Source organism: Pithys albifrons, chromosome 3 (genome assembly GCF_047495875.1).
Source record: "Pithys albifrons albifrons isolate INPA30051 chromosome 3, PitAlb_v1, whole genome shotgun sequence".
Lineage (NCBI taxonomy): Eukaryota > Metazoa > Chordata > Aves > Passeriformes > Thamnophilidae > Pithys > Pithys albifrons.
Genome location: NC_092460.1, coordinates 15,477,783 through 15,504,710, shown reverse-complemented (window position 1 = coordinate 15,504,710; position 26,928 = coordinate 15,477,783). Strand labels below are relative to the sequence as shown.

At 40.5% G+C, this 26,928-nt stretch overlaps 1 protein-coding gene across 11 annotated transcripts in view; it reads right to left on the bottom strand.

Annotated features, from left to right (window-relative positions):
* DOCK3 (dedicator of cytokinesis 3) overlaps positions 1 to 26,928 on the bottom strand; it is a 181,368-nt gene that overhangs the window by 119,629 nt on the left and 34,811 nt on the right. For all 11 annotated transcript variants that reach the window (XM_071550587.1, XM_071550594.1, XM_071550588.1 and 8 more), the window contains exons 6-7: positions 4,863 to 5,011; positions 47 to 131 (exon numbers count right to left, since the gene is read on the bottom strand). In XM_071550587.1, coding sequence (XP_071406688.1) covers positions 47 to 131; positions 4,863 to 5,011 — 234 coding nt within the window. The remainder of the gene's footprint in view (positions 1 to 46; positions 132 to 4,862; positions 5,012 to 26,928) is intronic.

Below are 26,928 nucleotides of genomic sequence, written 5' to 3'. Positions count from 1 at the left end.
CCCTCCCACAGTGAAAACTCAGAGGCATCTCCCACAGATTTCTTACCATTTTATAAAGATCTGAAACACTGATCTGATCTGAATCCACAACCTCAAAGTCCTTCCGAGGCACTAAATCCAGGCCCAGGTGTCTGCAAGAGAGAAGCAGAGTCAGAGCAGCACATCCATGCCCTCCCTGAGCCCTCCCAGCTGCCCAAGGGAAACACTGACCGGCCCCAAACCCACTGGGAACCAGGGAACAGACAATCCTTCCAAATAAAATTCAGCATCACACAAAACTCCACTACCAACTTGTTACTTTTTGTTCCCTGAGCTCAGTGGAGCTCCAGCAGTTAATGCAGGGAGAGGCTTTGGGCCAAGATGTTGGTGCAGGACTCAAGACAAGTGAATTTCATACATGGAAGAACAGAAGACAAATCAACTTTGTACTCTGGTTTCTGCTGCAGTACTTGAGTAAGTTCCTTCACTAAATAATGAAAAAGTTCAATTAGCAGCCCTGTTCAAATGTGCAAACAGATCCTGAGCCTTGGGAAGCTGCTTTGATATTCCTGGTGTTCATAAAACTTAACTCCCAACCTTATCACTATGTGAACATGGTATTTCTTCTAAACAATAAGCAATAACTGCAATAGCAAGAATTTTAATCTGCATTTGTAACACACACAAAAATACTTTTATTTTCTCTGAACAGAATTAATATTTGGCTTCAATCATATACATAAACTATGAAAAAAAAGTATGCCAGTGCAAAGAAGGTGACTAGTTAAGGAATTCAGCAGTAAAGGAGGCAGCAGGTCACAGCTGCATGTGAGGAGGAGACAGAACAACATTTTTCACCCAGATAAATAACTGAAAAACTGCTAACAATTAATTAATAACTGCAGACTGAAGAACAAGACAATCTTAAAGGTGACAAAACCCAAGTGTTGCTCCATAGATCATCAGGCTCTGAGGCACAACGAGTTCTGAGCATTACAGTACAAATCTACTCACACACATTAGCAGCAAATTTAAAGAAACACCAATTAACCATTTTCCTCTTTTGTCTCATGAAACTTTGACACTTCACTTGTATTTTATATTGAAATTCTCAGCAGTCTTGAAAAAACTCCCAAAACAAAGAAGTGGTACCCTCACGAACTACCTTCACACTCCTCCTGTCACTGACTAAAAAAGGAAAGCAAAAGTCAATTTAATTTTGTAATTAGAGAGGGAAACATTCTGCACAGACTTGTTCCTGATGGCAAATGAAAAATTTTATTGGAAAAAACCTCTCTGGCACTGCAGAGTCATTGTATGGAGCAATAAACAGAAGGCTCCAGGCAATACAGTGTCTCTTCCTGAGCAATTGCCTTAAAACAACAGCAAGGGAGAACCTGTAGTTGTTACAGAACTCAGTTCCTTTGCTCAGCACAGCACTTTGAAACATCACCCAGAAGTTTCGGAACTCCACAATTCTTTTTGAAATTTTGCCTAATTTGGTTTCCTTTTCTTATTTATATCCCTTACCCATCACAGCTCAGCCCTAGTTCACTTGCTGCCAAACAACTGCTGGGCAGTGCTGGACAGCTCTTAAAACATCCTACTGCCAAACTGGGATTTCCACAGTCTTGGTTCTTGGCCAAAAATCAATTATATTTCAATGGAAAAAAGGGATGGTTTTCCTTCTTCAGTGCAGTTTCATGTCAAACAGCAATTCCTAAATTCTACTGCTACATTGTGAGTGTGATGGTTTGACACCTTCTGCACGTTTTGTTTGGATTAAACCCATCAAACTCAAGTTATCTGTGGCCCAGCATCAGCATGTACAAACTGCAGCTGCAAAGATGAAAATTACTGTATCTATTTACCAAATGAAACAGATTAAAAGCAGGTAATCCTTAACTGCAGCTGCCATTTGAGCCTACTTATAAAAACAGTAACAGGTAAAACCAGCAAGAGATCACTGCAAAGTTTTTTTAAAACATCTTAATGCTCATCAAATTCATTCACAGAAATCTTTTTGAATGTCTAAACAACCTCCAAAATGCCCTGTCATTCCCATGTGTACACACACACCCCTGAAGTGCAGTGATAAAGGAATTTCTCCTCAACACACAGATATGAACAAATTATTTCCTACTAACATTATCAAACCCACTTGGACCTGCACTTCAGTTCCAGGGCAGTTCCAAAGCTCTATTAAAGTTCTCCAGGAAAACCTGGCAAGCAAAGCCAGTCCCAGCCTGACATGGTTCTGTTCACATCATTTCAACCCTCTGGAGAGCTGAGGTCAAACAGTGGTTGGACTCATTACTCAATACATGACAAAAGTATTATCTTCTGCTTAATGATGTTCAACACAACTGCAGTAGCATCCTGTGAAACTTATCTAATAGCCTATTTTTAGTTAAATCCCTTAACACCACGGATTTTCAGCCCAGAAGATTCTCATTCTCTAATGCCATGTTAATCCTGCCCAATACTTGCTCCCTGCAAACAGAGGTGTCTCTGCTGTGGTACAACAGGGTCTCATTTATGGTGCAGGTGCAAGTTCAGGTTTGCACATTCCATTTGTATCAATTATTTTCCAGTCTGTGAAGGGTTGACAACATAATGCTGGGAACAGCAAGGACAGTCCGTGGCCCACTTTCAGTCTCTATTATCAAACACTGGGGGACTATAAGAGAGCAGCAGCTGCCAAGCAGTATTTCTCCCAAACACAGCACGCATAAAAATTACATAATGTGCTGGTTTGTTTATTTGACAGTTCCTCTCTCCACAATACTTCCTTTTACAAGCAAATTCTTAAGCTCTTTTATTTTGCCTTCACATTGAACTGCCTTTCAAAAATATTTCCCAACTATAGGTACAAAATATCCCCAACCCATCAATTACCTCTTGGTAGAATATTCCTGGGATACTTCCAGCTGACATGTGGACATTCTTCCTTTTCTACATGCAAGTGTTTAGATTTTTCTTTTCCTTGGAGAAAAAAGTATTTAAAAACCCACCAACTAAAACCTCTGGATACCTTTCTCTCAAGTAATATAAAAACAAACCAACTGAAAAAATACAGGCCTTTTTAGTATTGAAGGGGATGAACACACAATACTAACTAGACAAAATCAACTTGGGTTTAATGGCAATTTTGAAGAATGATCCTAATTTATTGTATGTTCATTTACTTACAATACAAACTCTACAGCATTTAGAATTCATAAAACCACAAATCCTAGCAACTCTTCCTAGAAAAACCTTCCAGAAATATGTCATTTGGCTAAAAAAAAGTCTTTAAGATGAACTTCCAGTCTTGAAGAACAGATTGGGAGAGGTCATCACATTTCTGGAGTGTGCAAGATCTCTTTCCCTTTGCTTCAAAAATGCCCACTTGACCTTGATTTTTTCCACTGTAAATTTTCAGCCACCAGTTTTCCTTGTATTCCTTCTTTCAGTATACCAAAGCATCATTTAGTAACATTTTTATTTCTCTTACACAAATAAGAGATATTGCAGAAAGACCTTCCAAACTTCCAGACATTTAGACTGAAATAGTTCATGTAACTCTGATATCATGCACCTTTTTCTCTAGGGAGTTCAACACCTGCTCTTATATAGTAAGAAAAACAGAATTATTCTGTTCCTAAACAAGCATCCTCAGCAGATGAATTTAATCATTAACATATTTCATTGATGCTTCTCCATAACTGTCACACATTAGATTTACCCTTGTACTTTTAATGACCTTCCCATTTAGTGATTTTACATTAACAACAAGGTCTGTGGCCACCCCATGGAACAACCCACCCTCCTCACTGCTGTCTGCTCTCCTCAGCCTGTTTTCTCCCAACATTTTTGCAGCTTCCTGTTGCTAATTTCATCCATAACCTCTGAGCAAAAACAGGTGTAATGTTCAAACCCAGCCTCTTGGTTCCCATTGGCTCTACAGGGAATGGAAACTGAGGAACTCCGCAGTGCAGAGCGATGACGATGCAATCCACTCGTGTCCTTCACAGCTCTCATTGAACAGGAAAGACACGAAATGTCACCTGGGGGCTCACTGAGCTCTCTCACTGCAGTCAGGTATGTCTGAGCAGGTTCTGAGCAGGTGACTAAGGAACACAGTCAAACAGAGCTTAGTGAAAAACACTGGATTCTCTTCCTTAGTCATCAGCTTACAGGATTCCTCCCCACTCCCATGTGCTAATTAGCACTAATCCCACTGCCAGTGGAAAAGCAGTCACTACACGCCTGAGAGTGACAGTCATACCTGTGTCATGCACAGCTGACCTGTCTGAAACACAGCTCAGAGCAAACAATGCTGGCCAAGGACCAGCTGTGGTCTAATGGCAATTTATTACCATTTCTATGTGCATGAGTTGCAGTTGTCTTTGGCTTTTAAAAAAGCCCTCCACAGACTCGCCATGGAACTGACAAAGGAGAGACTAAACCTCTGAGAAATGTCATTATATAAAAAGTCTAAATACCACAGCCTCAGCTCCAATGTCCCTGTTAATTGTGAGATTGTCTTCTTTTGCACCGACCATTAAAATACTTCTTCAATGGACTAAAAGTGGGTTTAGTAGCTCTGAACACATCCTAATACTTCCTAGATTGATACAAAGTAAGTGAAGTGACCTAATCCTTTTAAAAGGGCAGAGAGCCTTAGAAAAGGCCTACCAGCAAACAGCTCACTTTCCAGAAACAGGACTATGCAATAAATTCACCGTACAAAGTTATATTTGATTTTCAAACAATCCCCTGCTCTACCTGTGCACAAACACTGCTGGGAAGAAAACGCTGTGTTGGGGGATTTTTGTTAATAAGAAAAGAATTCTTAAAAGGAATGAGAAGAGGCAGTACCCAGGGGTACCAGTACTTACTCATTGCCCCAGTCCAGCCTCACCGTGAGGTGCCTCTTGACCTCCCGCACCTGGTCCTGGGTCAGGTGCCCCGAGAGCAGCTGCCGGCGCAGGTCAATCAGCTCGTTCATCACGTGCCGCAGCTTGTAGAAAAGATCCACCTTGTGTTTCTGGAAAGGCACATTTTGGGAGCAGGGAGAGAGAAAGAAAGAGGCAAGGAGGGAGAAAAGCAGGGGAAAGAAGATGGGGAGAGATTAAATAAGTTCAGAAAGAGGAGGAGTGTGAGAAAGAGAGAGTTTAATAAATTGCAACATTTTCATTGAATTACCCTAGAGGAGAATCAATCCAGTTTTTACACATCTTAAAATATTTACATCAAAGAACAGTGTTAACTGGTGCTACTTAAACTAAATAACTTCTTATCCCTGAGGTTTAGGCTCAATCTGCTAAGAGGTCCATTTTCTGATGGAACCTAATGCTATAGAGAAGAGCATTCATTATACACAGCAGGAATTGCTTATTCCAAACATACTATGAATTCCAAGTTTTGTAGTGATGGAGAGATGAAAAGGCCTGGTGTCTGTCAGCAGTGAACTGAACGGCTCTGAACAGTCGGCAACAATGAGTCACCCCAACAAAAAAAACAGTTTTAATACTTCTGATAACATTCACTCAGGTATTTATGTTGTGGGAGAGACATGAATATTCATTATCTGCACTCTAAAAGGGACTGAAGCAATTAATGATAAAATCCACCAGCAAAACTACTTTGAAAGAGAAAAATTACCAGAAAAAATAAAAAAACTCCACACTACCACCAGCAGTAAAAAAAGTAAAAAAAAAAATTAAAAATAAACAGCTAACAGTACCGTCCTTTCCAAAAGAACTAATATTATTCAATTATGGGGAAAAAAACCTTCACCAAACCCCACCAAACCAAATCCCCCTAAACCAGACAGAAGTGGAAATACATTTTTCCTCCTGCAGGAAATAACTGTATGGGAAGTTCCCAAAAAGGAAAGCCTGAGGCCAACAGCCAAGGCCATCCATAAGATAAGACAAGGACCTGGGTCCAAACTACTCCACTCTCTGCTGGGCCAGAATCACGAGTCAAAGCAGCTCCTGCCTACAGAGTCATGTCTTCACACTGCGTAAAACAGGCAGTGCAATGAATGAGAATCCCAGGCAGGAACACAAGATTGTCTGTTGCAGCTGGATGTTGTTTTTTAAATAACTGAGCTCCATTCCCACTGCTTTGCAAAGCTTGGAGCGTTTGGATCTCACTTGGGAAAACATTGACTGGATGGAGTGACACTGAGCCTTCCTGAGCTGGCACTGCCCTGATCACAGACCTGCTTTATAGAGTGGTTTATAAAAGCTCTCAGAGTAAAGACACCTGCATTTATCAAGACTGGATCTGACAGAGGAACATCCACAAAGAGAAACATAAGTGTTTTCTACTGAAACACATTATTAGAGCAAGTGTTTTTCACTTGTTTTATCAAAAATAGCAGAGATGAAAAAAGAACCTCCACCTACTTGAGTTTGTTTTCCTGCAAGACCACTAGATTTGCATGACTTAGGAAAACAAACATCAACACAATCCCTTTTGATAAGCTGTTTTTTAATTTCTCTGAACCTGATTACACATCTGTGTTGCTGCAGCAGGTGGATTCATCTGCTGTTCTTATCAAACCATTTTCAGATGAAAAGATGCACAGCCTTTCAACTGTGCACAAACACTGGGTTTGGTCCTGCTTGGGGGAAAAATCCCCAGCAGACACAGATCCAACAGAAACAGATACATTTCCAGGGCTGAAATACTTTTGCAAGGAAGATAATCATGCACAGCTGATACATATAAAATTACTAGATATTGTTTAGGTTTTGGCCCTAAATGTGGTCAAAGTAAAACCTATATAAGTTGGAAATTACAGTAGGTATGGGAAATATCCATTTTTGTATGCTATTTATGTGAGCAAGAAAAGGTTGTAACTTTTTTAAACACAAGATGAAGACAAGTCTGGGACTATCAAATAAGCAAATTAGGTCTATACTAACAATGAAACAGCTGGCAATAAAATTATCACGAGAATCAGCTCAAAAATAATCAAGTTCAGAGTTCCCAAATAAATGTGCTAAGAGAGCCACTTTCTCACTCCTGTAATGATGGTTCAAGGTTGTCAATGCATACAAATCCAGAACACTGCGCTGGTTAAAGTACTGTACGTTCTGTGGTTACATTTAAACACTACTTTTTACAGAAGTATCAGAGGTGTTTACATTAAATACAAATAAATGAGATGACAGAATACAAGTATTTCCCCTACTTTAAACAGAATGCAGAACCACTGAAAGGCAGATCCAAACTCAGGGTGTCCTTCCAGAAAATGCCAAGCCCCTTGCAGGGAAGGGAGGAGGAGGAAGTGGCAATCCTGGGAAACTGGAGTTGTGATCTCAGGCAAAGAGTTATGAAGAACCACAGATGCAAGATCCATGAAAGTGAAGGAAATCACCCATGGGAGAGAAAGAAGAGCTAGGAGAGAGTGGAAGGAGGCTGAATTCCAGCTTGCAGGCAGTTTATGACATCCCTCCTCACACTACATGACTCCAGTGCCCAATGAGCTCCATTATTTTCCTCTGCCTTCTCTCTCTAAAGACAAAAAGAACCACCCATAAAAACCAAACCTTCAAATTTCAACACTGAGCTAAACTGATCAGAATTCCTACCCCTGTGTAAAGAAAACTGATTAAATGAAACAGATGACCCTGGACAGCACATTTCCAGAAAAAACTCCCTCTAATTTTAAGTATTAAACCAATTCAATTTTAATTAGAGTAGCACCCTGAGCAAACCTGAAACTTTATAATCTTGTTAGTAGTTAAATAAAAACCCATGCAGGTCAGTCTGATATGTAAAGCATTCATTCTGCTTTACAGCGAATTTTCATACAACCTCTGCCCTCTCCTTTTCCATCTGGCTTTATCACGAGCCCCCAAGCAATGAGCACTTTATCAGTCCATCCAGAATGACCTGCTGTGTGCATTTATAAACATATCTGGCCAATGTTCTGCATCCAGAGTATAAAAGCAAGTGTTTGTGCAAAACTTCTACAGTAATAACTAAGATGTGTCTCAGACACAGAACCTGGATGGCCTTAATCAATCAGGGGCTCTTCTCACCAGCACCACAAGTCCTCCAACACGTCTTGTTGCCTCATTCTACTCTCCCCAGATACAAAAACCTTTTCTGTTTTTCTTTCATCTGTTGTAACTAACAAGTCCCACTAATCAGTGCTTGGATAACCTTCAGATGTGCAGCATCAAAAAGTGGAATTCAAGCAGTATTTTATTTTCTTTGAATGACTCCACATTAACTCTGTGGAGTTCAAAAGCCAAAAGATGATTTTGGTGTGGACTTTCCACCCCTGCCAGGCCCCTCACCCGCCTCTCCCTCACTCCCCCCCTTCAGCAGATTGGGGCATGGGGGAATCAAGTGACAATATTTGTGGGATGCAATAAACACAGGGAGCTTACCCACCAATTACCATCCTGGAAAAACAGACTTTTCACTTGGGGGAGTTTATTTATAGCCAACTAAAAGAGAACTGGGTGATAAGAAACAAAAAAATCAAATCCTAAAACCTCTTAACCCACCCCACCCTCTTCCCAAGAGTAACTCCTTTCTTTACTCCCAACTCTCCCACCCTTCCTCTCCTCACTGGCAGGAGGATGAGGGGGTCAGTCCAGGGAAGCTCCTCCCTTCCTCCTCACAGTTTTCTCTGCTCCATGGGTTCTGCCCAGGTGGATACCAGTGTGGATACCTGCCCCAGTGTTCCTGGGGCTCTCCCAGCCCTGTGGACCAGCTGGCACTGGGCTCCTCCCTGGGAGCCACCAGTGCCAAGCCCTGGCACAGCCCAGCACAGGTGTGGGGGTTAAACAGGCAACCACAGACAATGAGCCTGGACACACCTGGAACTGTTTCATGCCTGTGGTGGCTTTGAAACATTAAAGCTGCCTTTGTCATTCTCCTCTAAATAAATACCACATAATAGGAATATATATAAAAGACTGGCATAGTATAGAAGATGACTTATTTATACTCATTTTGTTACCATGACTTCATTTAACACTCCTGTAAAGTCAGGATTTTGCTTCTCTCAAGAGCAGTCCCATAAGACATTTCCTATAAAATTGCCTTAGGCTATAATGGGGGAAAGGGGCACAAAAAATTATTTTCCTTATAAAAGCCAGTGAGCAACTTTTCCCAGGTTCCTTGTTACAGACCTTGGTATCTACATTAGATATTAAAGCTTGCAAGCACCAGCAGCACATGAAAGAAAATACTAAAGCTAGAATAACACAAAAATCCTGCCTTTCTTCTCAGTTTTGTCTGGGTTTTTACATCAAGCAAATTACTTTGTAGTGAAACCATTGGAATGTATAGATTTGTGCAATATTTATAGCTTAATCTTACCCAAAATCTGTAATGTAATTACCATGCAAACCTCAGACATCAACTATCAGATTAGAGAATATTCATCAAGTGCCTGTTGGTGAATAAAGGTCAGACTGCACAGGGCAACACGAGGATGTCTCGGGAACAGGGAAAGGAACTGAACTAAAATTGGTGTGGGATGTGACCTGTACACAGGGATCATGACTGGCACCTGCAGAGAAAGGAATTTGAGAACACAATTAATACTTGCACATATTCTTCTGTTCTCCAGGTGTGCCTAAACCTCTGGTCCTATTTTATTAGAAAACCCAAATAGACTTGAATAACAAAAAAACCCCAGACAATAAATAGAGAAAGTTACACCAAGCAAGAATAAAGTTAATAAATTACAACTTCTACTAATTAAAACTACAAACTACATTTACAAAGGGTTCTGGTGCCATCCTGGAGCTCTCACTTGAGTTTGGGTTTGAGGTTGCCGTTCTCTGACAGTCTAGCACTGAACATCCACAGAATCACTGGATCATAGGAATGTTAAGGTTAGAAAAGACCTCTAAGACCATTAAGTCCAATAAAAAAACATTAGTCTTTCAATCAAGCAACAGGCTGAGAAAGGAGGGCACCTCAGTTTGGGTTTATTTCCATTCTTCTGTCCTGAAAGTCTCTATTAGTTCTCAATTTATTCATAAGGATGCATTATCATGACTAGCATTTATTTTCTCCTATGAATATTCATAGCTGTTTGCTTCAAAAAGAAATTATTTACTCCAATAAAAACTTATTTAAATTGATTCTCTACTGTATTCACAGAGGGCATTTCAATTACAGTGTGTATTACAGCACAGTAAATTAGAGTGACAGAAAAAATAAGTTCTTCAGACTTGCGCCAATGAAAATGTGTTCAACAGCTTAAAACCCTGACATGTGACAAAGGAGAACCTTAATCAGTAACAGGAATGATGTAACTTCAATAAAGAAAGCAAGAACAGAGCAAAATAGCCAAACAAGGCCTGTGCAAGATAAGCAGAGATGTTGCCATGAGGTTTTTTCCTTTGGATTAAATGACACCCCTGAAATCCCCCAAACCACACTGGAGTAGTGCAGTCACCTCTGTATAGACAGACCATGTCCTTGTGCTTCTCCCAAAGAGCCAAATCCTTGAGCTCAGAGCTGAAAGGTTATGTTGAATTCACATCATGAATTTCATTAAAAGCTTCCTTGCACTCTTGGCAACAATGCAAGGAGAAACTACAAGAACTGTGGCTTTCCCTGGGTTGCAAAACAAAACCAAACTCCCCAAAGAATGAAGCCTGTGCTAAAGCCCTGACTGATACAGAAGGAGACTGCACACAGCACCTCACACTGGCAGGACATATGGAAACCCTCCACCCCTCATCATTCTCCCTGTTTCTCGGAATGTACCCGAAATCTCATTTGTGCAGAGCTTGTGATAACCTCCCCCTCTACTCAGGAGCATTTAATATGCTTTACCAGAAACTCTGTGCAGCAAAACAACAACTGGATTGCCTCCAAAATCTTTTCAGAACTTCATTGGATTGCACATTAAAAAAAGAAATTAAATGCAATTACTTTAAGATCCTTTGCAACAATCAGAAAACAACAATTATTTGATCTGCTCCAAAACAAAAATGGTGTATTTAAATCAAAGCTGCCAACTTGCCCAAAAACGTGGTGATGTTTTCTACCTGTTGCAAACCAAATGAACAGCCCACAGCCTTTGTCAGCTGTGAACACCACGGGGAGAGGAACCCAGGGAACTGCAGCAGTGGCAACACTTGAGGCAGCACAGCACAGGACAAGTCTGACAATGCCATCAAAGCCACCTGCCCTTGATAAGGGCTGTTCTCCTTCCCAAGAACTCCATTACTGTCTATGAAGGGCAGGGGGTAATATTTAAACCTGTTACCTCAATGCTCTGTACTCACCAAATCAACCCCTCAGAGCTGTCAAGACACCATTATGAAGAAAAAATGTATTTATGAGGGTTAGTATCAAGCTATTGCTCTTCTTCGAGAAGAGAAGTTTCCTCCTATTTGTTTGGAGCACCTCACAGACATTAAGTGCCTGATTTGCAGCTGCAATTCAAAACCTATTTTTATTCAGAGCAATGCAGTGCAGTACAACCAACTCCTCCACTCCAAAAATCAGTTATGCCACGTATGCAAATAGCTCTGAGTAGAAGTTATTACACTCACCAGCAGTCAAGATGTGCATCTTGACTCTCATCTCTCTCCCTTACTTACTACTTCAAACACCTGAATTGTCTAAAACAGCAACTTGGGACAAGTTACAGAAACAATTTTAAACAGGTCTGACACAGTTCAGGTGTCTGACTTCATGCTGTTAGTATTCCTAAGCCTTTGTTATTCTCAGGTTCTGTATCAGCATCATCAGGAAATGCAACTTGGCCAGAACAGGACAGACATTCTGGGTCTAAATTAGTGTTGTTTGGCTGTTTGGGTTAACAGAAAAAATAGGATGCAAAGAAAGGAGATTGGTCTTCTCCAGGAAAAGTAAGAAGGGGCTCTGTGGGATAATTACTGTGAGAAGAGGAATAATTTGTCTGAATACCCAGAAGTGGCCCTGAGTGTTCAGCCCATCCCTATCCTGGCTGCCACTGATGGGCTGGAAAAACCTCCATAACAGGATTGTGGCAGAGGCTGCAGCTTACCAGTGCTTTGATGGAATTCAATTGAAGTTCCTAAATCTTTAGGAGCAACAGCAACATTAACCTCATTTCCTAATATCATAATAAACTTTTAACAAAGCTTAAGGAAATGGAATTGAAGAGGATAAACTTAGAGGTTTAATTCTTCATTGCTATAATACTGCAAAACAAGTGACATTAACACCCCTTTTCAATCCACATTGCATTTACTGAAGTCAGTTCTAAATCCTTCGGATATTAAATGTACTTATTTGTTTTCATATTCTAAGAATGTAAGAGTAAAAACATTTTACATGTTCTTAAATGTAAGAATATACAACTTGGGATGAGTTTATTATCCATTCTGAGGAAAGAGAAATACACATGCAAGCCTTTCACTATTTAATTAAGGATGATTACCCCCATTTTTGAGTGGATTCATCATGACACACAACTGTAAAAGGACACAACAAGGCAATACATTTTGCTTTACCCTATTTCTTCAGAGATGTTACTAACTAGAAGAATGTAAGTCAACCTTCTGAAAGACAGAACAGTAAAAGAGCCCAAGAACATGAAAGAGGTTTCTTTTTCAGGTTGTGATCCTGCGTTTTGTCCTGCTCCCTCTCCTCAGGGTCCTGAGCTTTCCCATCTCCATGTCCCTGCAGCCCAGGATGCCTCTGACCTTCATGTCCCCAGCCTGCCCTTCCTGGTTGGTAAATACAAGTTCCAGCAGTGACTGGGCTTTAATAAGCCCAACTAAAACTGGGACCAAACGTTCCCTGTTCACATCATCACCTCCATTTTCCCTCCAGACTTGTGTGCACTGTTTACACAAACCCCACAGTCACAATGGCCCTTTACATCCCAAAACACATTTGCTGAATTATCTGGTCTTCCAGAGGGAGAACTGATCATCTTGAAACACTGCAAGAGTATTTCTTTTCCCCACAGAAGTTCTGGTCCCACAAAGCTTGGAATATTGGTAAATCTGGCTGAAAAAGGAGCACTTTGAAACTCCTGCTGGAATCTCTGTCACAGCCACTCACAATGGTTCCTGCTGGGAGCCCCAAGTGCAGCAGAGCCCAACCATCCTCTGATACCCTGGGAAAGGGGAAGCTCCGTGACCTCCACCTGACAAAGACACAGAGCTGGAGAAATCGATACTAACTGGTGGTATTTATGTGTCAGAGAAGTAATAAATGAAAACGTTTTACTCTGAAAGGAACTGAAGCAGTATTGAATAAGTGTGGAGGCCTCTATATTTCATACTTTCAGCAGCCTTTTCGCCATCAGTCAAATGCAAAAGAACTTAAACCATTCTGAAGAAAGCTTCCTACCCGTTACATTCTTTTGCAAATACAATGTACCCCTCCTCACAGAGCAGTAATTTAAGGTTATTTTCTGCAGGACAGAGAAATTATAGTACCTTTCACATCAGTTTTAAAGTAGAGTTAAAAGCTTTTGTTTCCATTCTGAATAAACATAATATATTTACTGAAGTCATATTAATAATTAACATTTACACTAATTAATAACAGTCAGGCTAAGTTACAACTTGCATGACAGATATCTATCAAGAAGTTCAAACTGACTACAGTATGTAACAAATTCTGGCACATAAACAGTTTCCCCTTAGCAGTGCTTTACACTGGTGTGCCAGATTCTGAAGTTGAAAAATACTTTCTCCCTAACGCACTTCCATAGCATTTAAATCCAACATCTGCTCTTCCAAAGCTTATTTACATTCTTAACAGGGAACTTCTCATCCCGTGGAGTTCAAGGGTATAACCTGACACTTTCACCCTTTTCCCAGCTTCTCTCTGAGTGTCCCACAGGGTACAAAATTAATATTCTCATTCAGACACTGCAGTGCTCTAGAGGGAGCGTTACTGCTTTGGACCTGACAAACACAGCAGTGAGAGCACAAACCCTCCAAAGAAGTCCCCGAGTCTGTGGGATGGGGCAGGACAGGTTGGCTGAACTGTCTCCAGGAATTCCTTGTCTCTGTCAGGATCCTCACACAGGTCATGCAATTCAAGTTCACTCTGGTAGAGAAGATTTTGCCAAAAGCCATTTTATAGCTGCATTAGGGGCACTAAAAATGTTGAGGAAGAAAACCACAAGCAAAACACACACTATTATTCCAATAAAATACAGAACAGGGACCGTTATTTGCCACTGGTTTGATTGGTGCATTTTGTAATTAATGGCCCTGGGGGTGGTGCCACCATTTGTCCTGCAACATTCCCCTGGATCCCCAAGGAAAACTGAGATGGATTTCAGGGGGTTTCCAGCTACAAACTTCTCATGAAAAATCAAAACAATAAATACATTTCAATATTGTTCAACTGCAACATCATCCCAACTGTGCTTCTCGTAGACAGGTTACAGGAAATTCCATTCCTCTAAAAGAGACAATTTCACTTTCAAAGAAACAGTCCTAAGGAAAAAAGCAGTTGGATTTCCAAGGTCTAAGACAAGACCAGCAGACGAAAGTCCTTTAGAGGAGAAACGATGGTCCATTCACCTCACAATTTAAACAGAGAACTGACCCATTTCTGCTACTCCACAAAGGTGTTCAGCACAACTCTGAGCCCTCCTGGAAACCTTCATTTTATCTATATAAAATAGTAACTTGGCAGAGCTTAGAAAACAACACAAGATTTTTCTAAGATACAGACCAAGATGAACTGACATTATGCCCACCTTACTTGAAGGCTCAGGATTTTTGGCAGGTAAGCTGATCCCCTAAATTATCTTCTAAATTAAAAACTGCCAGGTTTCAAAGTTTTCTGTTTCTGCTGCACATTATAAAGCAATTATTTTCATTCACACATCACATACAAAATATGAAATTGTGAGAAAATTAAAAGGATTTTCTCAGCACTGAGAGTAGCAATTCTTTGTGGCTCTTTGAGTTATTTCAGTCTATGAAAACCCATGCTGGGTATCAACATGTTTAACAGTAATGGCCATTGGTGGCTCAGGCATCGTATGTGCCTCCCACCACTACTACAAAAAAAAAAAAGAAAAAGCAAAACAAATGCAGGAGCCACAGGTCTTATTTCTGCAAACCATTTATGATGCTCCCACTTCAGAGTATGACAGGAGGAGAAATGAGGGGCAGGGCATGAGATGCACACACCTGAAACAGCTGCTGATATTCCTAAATAATTGCCTCTCTCTCACATGTCCAAGACCAGATTTTAGTGTTTATACATGGTGAGCAAAACCTTTCCTAAGGAGGAAGATCCAAAGGACAGCAGTTGTGGCAATGACCAGCACCATTTGCTGGAGTTTCTGTCTCAGCTGCAGGTCATGGTCACAAAGCTCCGAAGGCCAGAGGTTGTTTTGTTTGGGAATCCTGCCAAGAGGGACATTGCTGGACCTTGAGGGGGGTGGTGGCTCAGCTCAGGTGCAGAGATCTCCCTGTTTTAGGGATGATGCCTCCAGACAGCTCCTACCAAATGGAAGTGTAACTCAGATACTCTCTGACAGGATGGTTTGGGTTTCAGAACAGTCAGAAATATTGTTAACAAGAGTCTGATCCATCAAAGTAAGACTTATATAAACAAGTAATTTCTTCTGCCTTGACAATAACTGCGGCTCCACGCATGGCCTCAGGAAAAATACTGGTGAGATAATGACTGATTCAAATGCAAGCTAAGCTACTGCACCCCATGAAGGAGCTTGTGAAGCTGAGGACCTTTAAACCCTGGCACTGAGCTGAGAGCCACCCATAATACTGCAGGGCTGCAAACACAGATTAGAGTTTAGCAGTTGAACAAAAAAGGAGAGCAGAATGCAGCAAATAGGATGTAAATTATAAATAAAGCCTGTTTCAAATACTTGCTTTTACTTGTTCTATAAAATATTCAAGATTTTGGTAAATGAAAAAACTGAAATAGTTAAGAGATGAGAGGCAGAACTGCAAATAAAAAGCTAAGAGAAAACAGGTACAACTCCCAGGATAAAGAATTAATCCCAGCCTCTTCAATTTAAAAATGTTTGTTCCATGTATGTGACAGTAACAGTGCAAATATTTATACTAGACCTGTGGCTGGCAGCTGTTAAAACTGTAAGTTTCAAACAAAGATCCCAGTAACATCAGAACAAAATCATGTTTTTCCACTCTGGGCATCTCATTATAATAGAAAACAATATCAAAGCCTTCCTGTGAGTGTGAAGTGTAGGCAGTTACGGAGCTTTCTGTCATCTGTTTTAAATAGGGTCACCTTCTGAGGGAGGAGTTTGGTGCTCCCACTGGGGCTTAGGATGCTCGACTGACAAGACAAAAAGGAAAAACCCCACTATGCAGGGACAATGGATAAAAATTCCAGCTAATAAGTGCCAGTCAGGCATTCTGTGACATCATTTGCTGCCTGGAGCCCAGCACCTGTGGCAGTGCAGAGCCCTCCAGCACTGCTGGTTTTGAGCTGCCAAACCAGGGAAACACTGACTCACCCTACACCTTCACACAGAACTCAATCCCTTCTGGGGAGCTCCCACTCACAGATATCCAAAATATCTCCTGCTCTCTACCAGGTTTGAAATGTAAGGAAGCCAAAAAAAAGTATTGACTGTCAATCTTTTCCACAGTTTATGTATAAATAGCTGAAAGCATGTCCTCACCAAGGAGATAAGTCATCAAAAGCCACAAAGAATACATTTAAAGGGGTACAAGAATTAGCATATCATCTCTGAAAGGCATCACTGGAGAAAGACTAAAAAAACACGAGCCTTTTGCATACAATTCTCTTGCCTGGAAGAAAATAAAACACATCAGTGCAGCATATCCACTAGTTGTTAGCGTATTTTTTTGTATTTTAGTAATGCTGTTTTTCAACACAGCTGGTCCTGACTAAACAGATTTAAAGATTCATCAATTCCAAGACTATAAAGGATTATTGTGATTATCTCGTCTGACTTCCCGCAGGGCACATGCCAGAGGAACCAGCTCACAGATTGCTGCAAGACACTTCCCCACAATAATGTGGCAACAAATCATTTAAAACACAACCCAGTCTTGTTTTAAAGATATCAGTAATAAAGAAACAACTGCTTTCCATGATTAATTTATTGCTAATTACGCTAATTATTAAAAAGTGGCTTCATTTCTATTCCAAATCTGCACGGCTTTGGTTTGTAAATACTGGGCTTTGCTCTATTTTTTTTCTGACAGAACTGACAGATTGTTGACAGATTACCTCAATTATCAATCATGTACCTGAAACCCTCCTCCATGTACCCATTTATAAGTCATAAAGAGTCTGATTCCTCACTCAACTTCTGCAGTGTCTGAGCAAATGTACAGTGATTTTTTCACTCTGTGAGGCTTCTGCTGGAATATTATTCTCAGTTTTATTTATTTATTTCTCTCTCTATTTTTATCTCCTATACATTGAGAAGGTGTGATTAAACAGGTAATGCTTTCAAGCAATAATTAGAATATCCAGAAGACATGATGAGATGGGGTTTGACTCCAACTTTTCAGTCCAGAAATGACAAGAATTAGGAAAACAATTTAAATCAAAAACTTGCAAGAAAGAGAAATGGAATAAGCTCTTATCCTGTTCATGGCAAGTAGGATAAGAAATAACAAACAGTAAGGAAGATTTAGCACAGCCTTCAGGAAAGTCTGTACCATACAGGACAAAAGTACTGAATTTTTGAGAGGCAGCAAAATATCCATTTTTGCAGACTTTTTTTTTAAAAACAGACAACACAAGCACATGTGGAAAATGTCATAGATGGAAATTAATTTGCTGTAAAGGAGTCAGATGGATTAAGTAATCTGAAGATCTCCCCAGGTCCTCTCTTCCCCCTCCAGGGTCCCCCTTGCTGCTGTGGGTCACCCCTGAACCTCCCTGGCTGTTCCCTGTCCATTCTGAAGAGGACACTGTAGAACCAGGAGCAACTGCCCAGCAATCAATACAGATGCATTTTCAATTATTCTCCTCCTCTGCCCCCCCAGCTGTCCTCCTGTCTATAAAGACAAGACTTCTTATCCTCTTAGCTATCAAATTCAAGGCTGATGTTCAATTGGTTTGCCATAATAACGTCTCACCATGTGAAGTGTCCCTGCACCTCAGGACACAAACACCATCTGTGGGGCCTTTCTATATTTGGCTGTATTAGAGTAGCTGCTGTTTAAACAAGCCAAATATCTGACAGAAACTGTACAGTTCCTGAACTAATCATTATTTAATTTCTATTTCTGCATCATCAGCAATTTTTATGTGACTGCACCAATTTTTTTCTGATTCCTATTATGAGACGAGTGAATAACAAACAGAGCAGAACAGATCCCTGCAGGTCCTATTACAAAAAGCAGCACTGAATAAAAATTCTCCAATTTCAACTGCTCTGTTATCAATGTATCTGTTTTTAAACCATTTAGTAAATGCTATATATCTAATTCTGCACTGTTAACTTCTTTAATCACAATGTCAGTGGAGGATTAGTTAATTATTTAGAGAAGATGGATCCAGATTCTTCTCTGAGTCCACCAGAATAGGAATAATGGCAACAGACACTGCAAATTCCAAGTAGGAAAAAGGAAAATATTTTTCCCTTGTGGGTGGTCAAAATCTAGAGCAGATTTTTCCAAGAGAGGTTGTGGCATCTTCTCAAATATTGAGAACTCAACTGGATAAGATCCTCAACCACCTGCTCTAAAAGGTTCTCCTTTGAGGAGAGGGTTGTACTGGAGATCCCCATGGGATCCCACAATCCTGTGCATGGAAAACTGAGGGCACAGCAGCAAAACTCCCTGTGAGCCATGAGAATATCCCCTGCCTGCTTCTGGTCTGATTTTCAAGCCAAAACTCTATGACAGAGACAACAAGCACAGCAATAATCGTGTTCCAGCACAGAAGAGTTTGCAGTAACTGATACAATAACCTGACATTAGATGATTACCAACAATAAGAGAACTGTTGTTATTGGTAACCACTCAGTTATTACACTGAAGCACAACACTGTGGGAGCACAGCCAGTTTAATCCACCAGAAATTCCTGTCTGAATTCCCTTCTGCTGCACAACAGGGATGAAGCTGCACTGCAGCCCTTCCCAGGGCAGGAGCTGTACAATTACATTTCTTCCCTGCACAGCCACTTATATCCCAGAAAATGAATCTTTTGGTTAAACTGAGTTAGAGCTGTTGAAGAGATTCAACAGAACAGGGCAGAGGGGTAGAAGAAAGCAGGAAAGGAAAGGTGATTGTTTAGATTATTCAACTCATCAGCAGGCCCTGGCCAGGCAGCCAGAGGACCTCTAAAAAAGGTGATCTACAATGTACAGCTTTCCAGTTCCCTCTAATAAAATGGAAGAACTCCATAGGAAATATGGTGGCATACACTGCACAATAATGTTCTCAAAAAAGCAACTGAGATAGTACCACCAACTGCATCAAAAAGTCACAGAATGTGTAAATTTTAAGCACAAAGTATAAATGTTTCAGCTTATTGTCCATGTGTAAGAAAATTCCGGCTTTTTTTTTTGGCAAAGCTACATAGTTATGCATTTCCCAGATCTACTAACAAAAAAAATCCCCCTGGAAGATAGTAGTGGAATGCGTTAAAGGTGTTAAAAATAGTCTTAAAACAGGGTATGGCTTTTCTAGGATAAATAAAAGTGACAACTAGAAAACATTTATTTTAAATTTCTTCACACAGGAGAATTCTTCTAAAATAAGGAAAGCACACAATGTCTGTCTTTCCTCTTCATGTAACTATTTTAATGCCACCATTCTGTTCTTCATCTAACACAGAAATGCAGCAGTTTCAAGAGAAATATCAAATGACAATTATGTTCCTTCTAGAACACTGTGCTGTTAACACAGTAACTGTTAAATAAAATACTTGCATTTAGATGTGTTTCTAATGTAGATTTACAAGATGACAGCACCAGGATCACAGTGAGAACTGAAATGCCTGGCAATTGTTGTCAGATCCAAGACAGAACACTCAGCAGCTACTTCAGAATGTGACACCAAAATCCAACAACAATCCTGACTGGCTCATTAAAATCATCCCCTGACTCCAAACTTGTCAGTGCTGCTGCTGATTCCCCAGAAACAACCTGCCACTCCTCTTCCCTTCTGGGACATGAGGGCCAGACACAAACTGGCACAAAACTTATATTTGGTTTGTGTATTCCTAGCACTGCACTGGTCACAATATTTTCCTCTTCTGAAAGGCAACTGGAGATCCTCATTTCAGTATCCTTAGTGCCTCTTCCAGCAATAATTGAAATATCTCTGCATGTCACTTCTTGTCAGGCAAATGAAGCACCCAGAGAATTTTTTAATTGCAGGAAAATAAAGTCAACAGATATTCTACTTGTCCTCTTTTGTACCAGTTTGAGTAACAATGAAACAAAAACAATTGAGTCCTCTAGTAAAGCAAAAAGTACATAATAAAAATCAGGAAATAGAAGAAAACATACTAAGGTTTAATCAAACCATAGACTAATATGTGCATTGACTGGGAAGTCACTGACAGGGAACCAGGGAAAGGGAAGTGAAGAGTTAATGAGAAGCTCAGAGTGGGATCCTGAAGAAAAATGAGACAAAAAGGGCCAGATGATGGAGAAGAGTGAGATGGAAGGAATGGGGTAGCTGAGCTCCCTGTATAAAAGTACAAATGCAAGTTTCCCAGTGTTTAGGGCAGGGGGTTTGCTGTTTAACATCTGAGGCCCATTGACTAATTGATATGAGCTCTGACAGACTCAGGGCTGGTCTCCAGAGCAGAGCCCTGTGCCAGCTCTGAACTGAGCTGCCTCCCTGCATGGGCCTTTGTGAGCAGGGCAGGGATGACAGGGCTTGGTGCCTTCTGAAAAAGCACCGTGTTACGCAAGATGCACCTCCCTATTCCAAGTGACAGAGTAGTTTCCTTTTATAACATTACATTTTCTTAAATATTAAAGATATACTACATCTCTCTAAGGATCCAGCACATGGCCAATACCTTCCAAGATCTAAAGTTTCCATTACTACATACATTAAAATGAAATTAAGATTCCAGTACTACCTATACCAAAAAAAGTTATTTGATTGTTAAAAAAAAAAAACCCAATGGGTAAGATCTTACTTTTCCCTTCCCTCTCTTCCATTCTGCCAACTATTCCATAATTAATGTTATTTACAGTAACTTCATAACTCCACTAACTCCATCATGAAAACCTGCCACACACCTGTTTTTTTACATCCTCCTGCTCATTAGTGAACACACTAATCAAAGATTAAAAAGAAAGCTCTGCTGCTGCTCTTTCCCTGTTTACCCAAACTATAAGTTAACTTTCTTTTAGTATTATGAGCCACTCTTCTATGCTACATTTTAGAAGTTCATTAAAACCCACCTAAGCAGGTTTCTAAGCATGTCCCTCTAATGAGAAAATAACAAGTCCATTAGACAGTACCAGTAAAAGGACTTAGAAGCATGAGGCAGTCACTGGGCAGGGTCTCACCTGCAGGGAAACTGCAGCAGTTCCTCTCCCTGTGCAGGGGAACTGGCCTCGTGCACTTCAAATTGAACTTGAGCTATTCAGGTCAAACCAGAAGTCCTGATACCAAAAATGGTCCTGCTTTACTCCATAAAAATGGTAACTTGGTGCTTCTTCTGTGTGTGCTCTGCAGGGTGGCTGAGCCTGGCAGGTCACACACAGACCAGACTTTGTGAACTGTTACCTCTGAGGCTACTGGGCAAAACCACAGAGAAAGACACAGATGGATTCCCAAATTAAAAGGACTGCCTTCGATCCTTTCCTGGCCTACCCTGACTCAACAGAAAAAATTAAGTGCTGTCAGTAACAGAAGATGTGGAAATGTTCCAGCACCAGGATCACTAACAGGACTTTACCACCTGCTGATGCCCCTGTGCACAATAAACTGAGCTTGAGCAGGGGCAGCTCAGCCCCATCCCAACCTCCTGCCTCTGCACACGCTGCAGAGCAGGCACTCACCAGTTCCCAACTCCAGGGACATGTCAGAAAAAACAAACTGGAATCTGCTCCATCAACTGCAATTTAATTTAGATCAAACAGCCAACGCTTGAACAGCAAAGAACATAAAGGACAGCACTATTTCCCCTGCTCTGAAAGGTCTTTGAACTCAGCTACTGTCATTTTACTGAAACACACACACCCTTCAGATAAAGAACCTGGGGCTCAGCATCTTCCAGATTTATGAGGAGTCCCTTCAGCTCAGGGACATTGCAAAACTGGTGCCCAGCTCAGCAGAACACAGCGAGGAGAGAGAATTAATATTGTTCTCTCAGCCAGGGAAGCTTTGGGCCAAGTCACATGGCACAGTCCCAGCTGCTCAGGGTGAGATTTGAGCAGAAGAGTGGACCTGAAATGGCACCTTCCTCAGCAGTGGAACGAGGTGCAGCTTTGGGTGGGCAGTGCTTGGGCACCTCCAGCCCCTGCCATGCCCTTGGCAGTGCCAGCGGTGTCTGCGCTACAGCAACAGCACCGGAAGCCACTGGCACAACGAGGTACCACTGTATCAGGGGCTCTTATCAGAAAATAACATGATTTATGTTTTCCATTATTTCTGCAACAGTTTATTTTGTAATATCTATTGGATCTCATCTAAACACCCTGGATCTTGACCTATCAGTGGCACTGAGCACTGGCAGTAAAAAGAAATGGGTATTTGTTTTATAAGTTGTTGAGTGCTCTAAACACATTTATCTTTTGGAGTTAACTCCTCAGATCATCTGATACATTTATGTTGGGTTTTTTCTGAAAGGCAATATGCTGTTTGCAGGGGTAAACACACAATCCCAGAGTATCTTTGGTACCTGAAGAAGCTCTCACTGAACAGTCCAGCAATAACAGTGATGTAGCTCAAGACTTTGAAATCAGTATTGGAAGTATTTTTTTTTACATTTAATCAACATTATTGACTAACACCAAATCTATATCTATGAACAACCAGCTAGCACAAGCTCTGCTTCTAAATTAAAAATTAAACAAAAGCACCATGAAATTTATAGGGAGATGAACACAAAGTAATCCCTGTGAGAAGTTGAGTTCCAGTTCTCTCACAGAAATTTCTCCCAATTTCTTTATCTTTCTTTCTTTGTATTCCTTCTATTTTAAGCAATCTTTATGTCACAGCATGGTAACTTCCGTTAAACAACAGAACTTTAGGAAACAGCCAAAAGAATTTCTGAAAGGAAAACACATTTCTTCAAAGGCCACGAATCACTATTAGCTCAAAACTAAGATGCAACAACAACTTAAGAAATTATGTGAGTAGTTTGCAAAGATTCAATTTGTAATCATCTTCTCCTTTTTCAATCCAACAGTCACAAAAAAACTGTTATGAGAAAATTGCTCCAAGAGAAACTCAAGCACTCGAGAAAATGAGGATAAGCAATGACTGGAATCAGGCCTGGCTCCTGTGTCTGTGCCTCACAATAGTTTCTGATTGCATGGCCACCTGCAGGACCTCTCTGTATCTTGACCAGCTAATGAAGAGCTGCTCAGATTTTCACTACCATTCCCTCTGCATCACTGCTTGTACTTTTAGAACAGTTCTTATTCCTCAGTAATCCCTACAGTAGCTCCACAGTCACATGGCTGGAAGTTAAAATAAGAAAGAAGAAACAGGTCTTTAATAATCCTAAATGTTTTATTCTCACCTTAATACCACATGTAAAATTAAGTACCTTGCCATTTGCCAGACTTAACATTGAGTTTTTATATAAAGGTGCATTTGTATTCCTGTTCAGTCAGACACAAAAATCAACCAGACTCCTCTCCAGCCAAATGCAACAATGCAGAGAGTAATCAAGCTTGGCAGGCCAAGTGCTGGCTGTCCATGTCTGCAGCCACACTGCTCTGTCACCCCAGGCACAGGCATTTAGTTGTGCACACAGCTCTCCATCAAACACTGGTTTCTACCCCTCCCACTTCAGAAACTTTCTCACCCACTTCCCTTAGAAAACATACATAATTTTGTTACATATATATTAAAATTACAAGAATTAGTAGTAGTTATAATTATTATATGTTAGTTACCTTTTCCTCTCTATGTCTTAAGAAAGATAATAAAATAAATCAGGTTAAGACAGGACAGTTCTTGACACCACATGGGCAGCTGAGCCACACAGGCTGCCAAAAGGACAGATGTTCCTTGCTTTTCTGCTAAAAAAATATATCTGTCTTCTGTGAAATGAAACTGTTTTTTTAGTTCCAATGAATTCCCACCAGGGATGATCAATCTTTCCCCTCCTAAGGTCCACCCATGCACACAAACCCATTCACTCTCACCAAAAAGCCAAACTACCAAGTCTCCCCGAGTCCTTTTCCCCCTCACTCCTAATTTTCTATTCTCTAAAAACCAAACCAAACCAAACTGCCATGTTTCCTCAAAATGCACCTTTGGAAAACTAAAATCAAACCACTCTACCATTTGGCTCTATTTCAAATGCAGCTCTGCAACAACATCAGATTTGGAACGACTCAGGTGAGTCTCTCCAGTGACAGAGGAAGAAACCCCTGTTTGGAGTTTTGGATTCAAACCTTTCCCTGACCTAATGTAGCTCAGTGCTCAGTGTGGTTACAGTACAAAAGAAACAGTTTGAAGTCACCTGCAGGTCAGCCACTTGTTTTCCCCGAGTAAATTCTGCTGCCTTGCTGGTTGTTTATTCCCAACCAGCTCACACCAGCACTCAGTAAACCCCAATTCCCAAGTGTTCATTCCCATATACCTCACTTGTGTGCTGCGACAGTTTTCAGCACACAGAGCACTGGATATTGGTCTAGGAGCTCTTTGTTACCAACAAACTAGTAAATACTTCAAAAATGTAAAGTTAATCTCAAACCCCATCTCCAAATCCCCACAAAATTTGCTATAAATGTCAGTATCAGCAAGACAAATACTCTGTTCTATTTACCAAAATAAGAGCATATCATCATCTCCCATATCAGTGACTAAATAACATTTTCCTACAAAGCAAGAGATTATGAAGACACCCTGCATGTAGTTTGTCACAGTAGGACTTGCCAAGGACACCAGAAGGTGACTTACATTTAATTCTGTCTCTACTTTTAGAATCTATTAAAATCTATCCATCTCCATGGTAACTCAAAACATATATTCCTCCCAGACAGTTTGATTAATACTTTGTAGTTTTGTTTTACAGTCAACTTTTTGTTTGTTTGAAAATACATAAAAACTGTCTGGTTGATCCCAATAATCTTAAATTATATCATAAATCCATATGTGGCAGTAAATGAAAGCACTGCATATATTGCTCCTTGTTACACTGATCCTTAAACCCAGTAAAGAAGCCACAAAGGTCTGTGATCTTCAAAGGAAAGTAACTTTCAAATCAATTATTGCAAGTTTTCAGATTTTAATGGTATAAGACTTGCTTACAAACTAATCTTAATTCACACTCCTAAAAACTGACAGCCACTTTTAATTCCTTAAAGCTCTTGCACTTCCACAAATCACCATGAGAGACCAAATGGATTAAATCTCTTAAAAATAGGGAAGGGAAAAATAATTATGGCAACTTGTTGTAATCTTTAAATATGAAGCACTTGAACTGAACTTCAGCAAGTTAGTGCCAAGGGGAGAAGTAATGAAATAAATGGCATTTTATTGCAGTGACCAATAAATAGAAGTGCAGTTTCTACACGAGGGCTGTTCTACCAAGGAAGAAATGTAGAGAGGGGTCACAACACCCACTAAAGGCCTCCAAGAAACCGCAGTTTATAAACTTCTGTAAGTGCAAGTCTTGATTTGACAAAGCACAAGAAGGGCTTCTGCCCAACTTACCACAGACAACACCCCTCAGCAGTGTAAAAGTCTGAGGTTTTAAGTACCAAACCTTGTACCTGTCTAAGATAACAAGCAGACACAAATCACACTGGGACACTATCAGGTTGTGGTCTTTATTTTGGTCCCAACAATTCAAGTAAGATGGGACAGACTGGAGCAGGTCCAAAGGAGGGTCACAAAGGGCTGCAGATCCTGCCCTGTGAGGAAAGACAAAAGGAGTTGGGTCTTTTCTCCAGCTTCTCCTTCCACAACTAAACATACCTGATTATAAAAATATCCACCTGATGCACATAACACTCAAGTGTTCATCATTCTCCAAATCATCCTGCACACACCCATCACAACCCAATCAAGGGAAGTCTTCGAGTATTTTCTAGTAATCAAGCAACAAAACTGCTAAAAGCCTCAGACTCAGCTGCCAAGCAATCAGATGATTTCTCAGCACACTCTTCCCTCCAAGAAACTCAAGTAGTAGATGCTGCTGAAAGTGGAAATATTTACTCTCAGTTTCCCTTATATTCTGTGCAGCACTTAATGAGACTTATCAGCTGCCTCAAACTCCTATCTGAGTTCCTGGCCACTCTGTGAAGGTTTCTCCTTCACTCCAGACAGAGAAAGATAAAACATATCCATGAGACTGCTGACATTATTATCCAGAGTCCTGTCTCGAAAAGTGATAACTCTGAGTTCTCTCTGTTAGTGTCAACTGGGGCCACACAAGCTCTCCAGATTCTTTTAAAATGTCTCTTTCACAAACCTGAACAACTACCCTGAAGGAATTCTCTATTTCCAGGTAACCTTGAAAATGACTCAGAAAAAAGAAAGAGGGCCACGTGTACGTGCAATCCTATTTCTGTACGTCTGTCTTGGTACAAACACTTCATCCTTCCCGGAGTTTGCCTGCACAGACTGTAAGTGTGTATGAAATCTACTCAGTCTTGACTTGAAGGAATTCTGTTCCTTCAAGGGAGACCTTCTGCTGCAGCATATCAATTTTAGATCATACCACACTTTTTTTTTGTCTACATATTTTAGAAAATCCATCATGTTTTATGAGATATGGAGCAAAAGGCATCTCACTAAATAAAAGTGTCTCATAAAATGCTCCCTACAAGAGTAAACTACCTTAGTGATTCAGTGAATGGCATTTTTCAA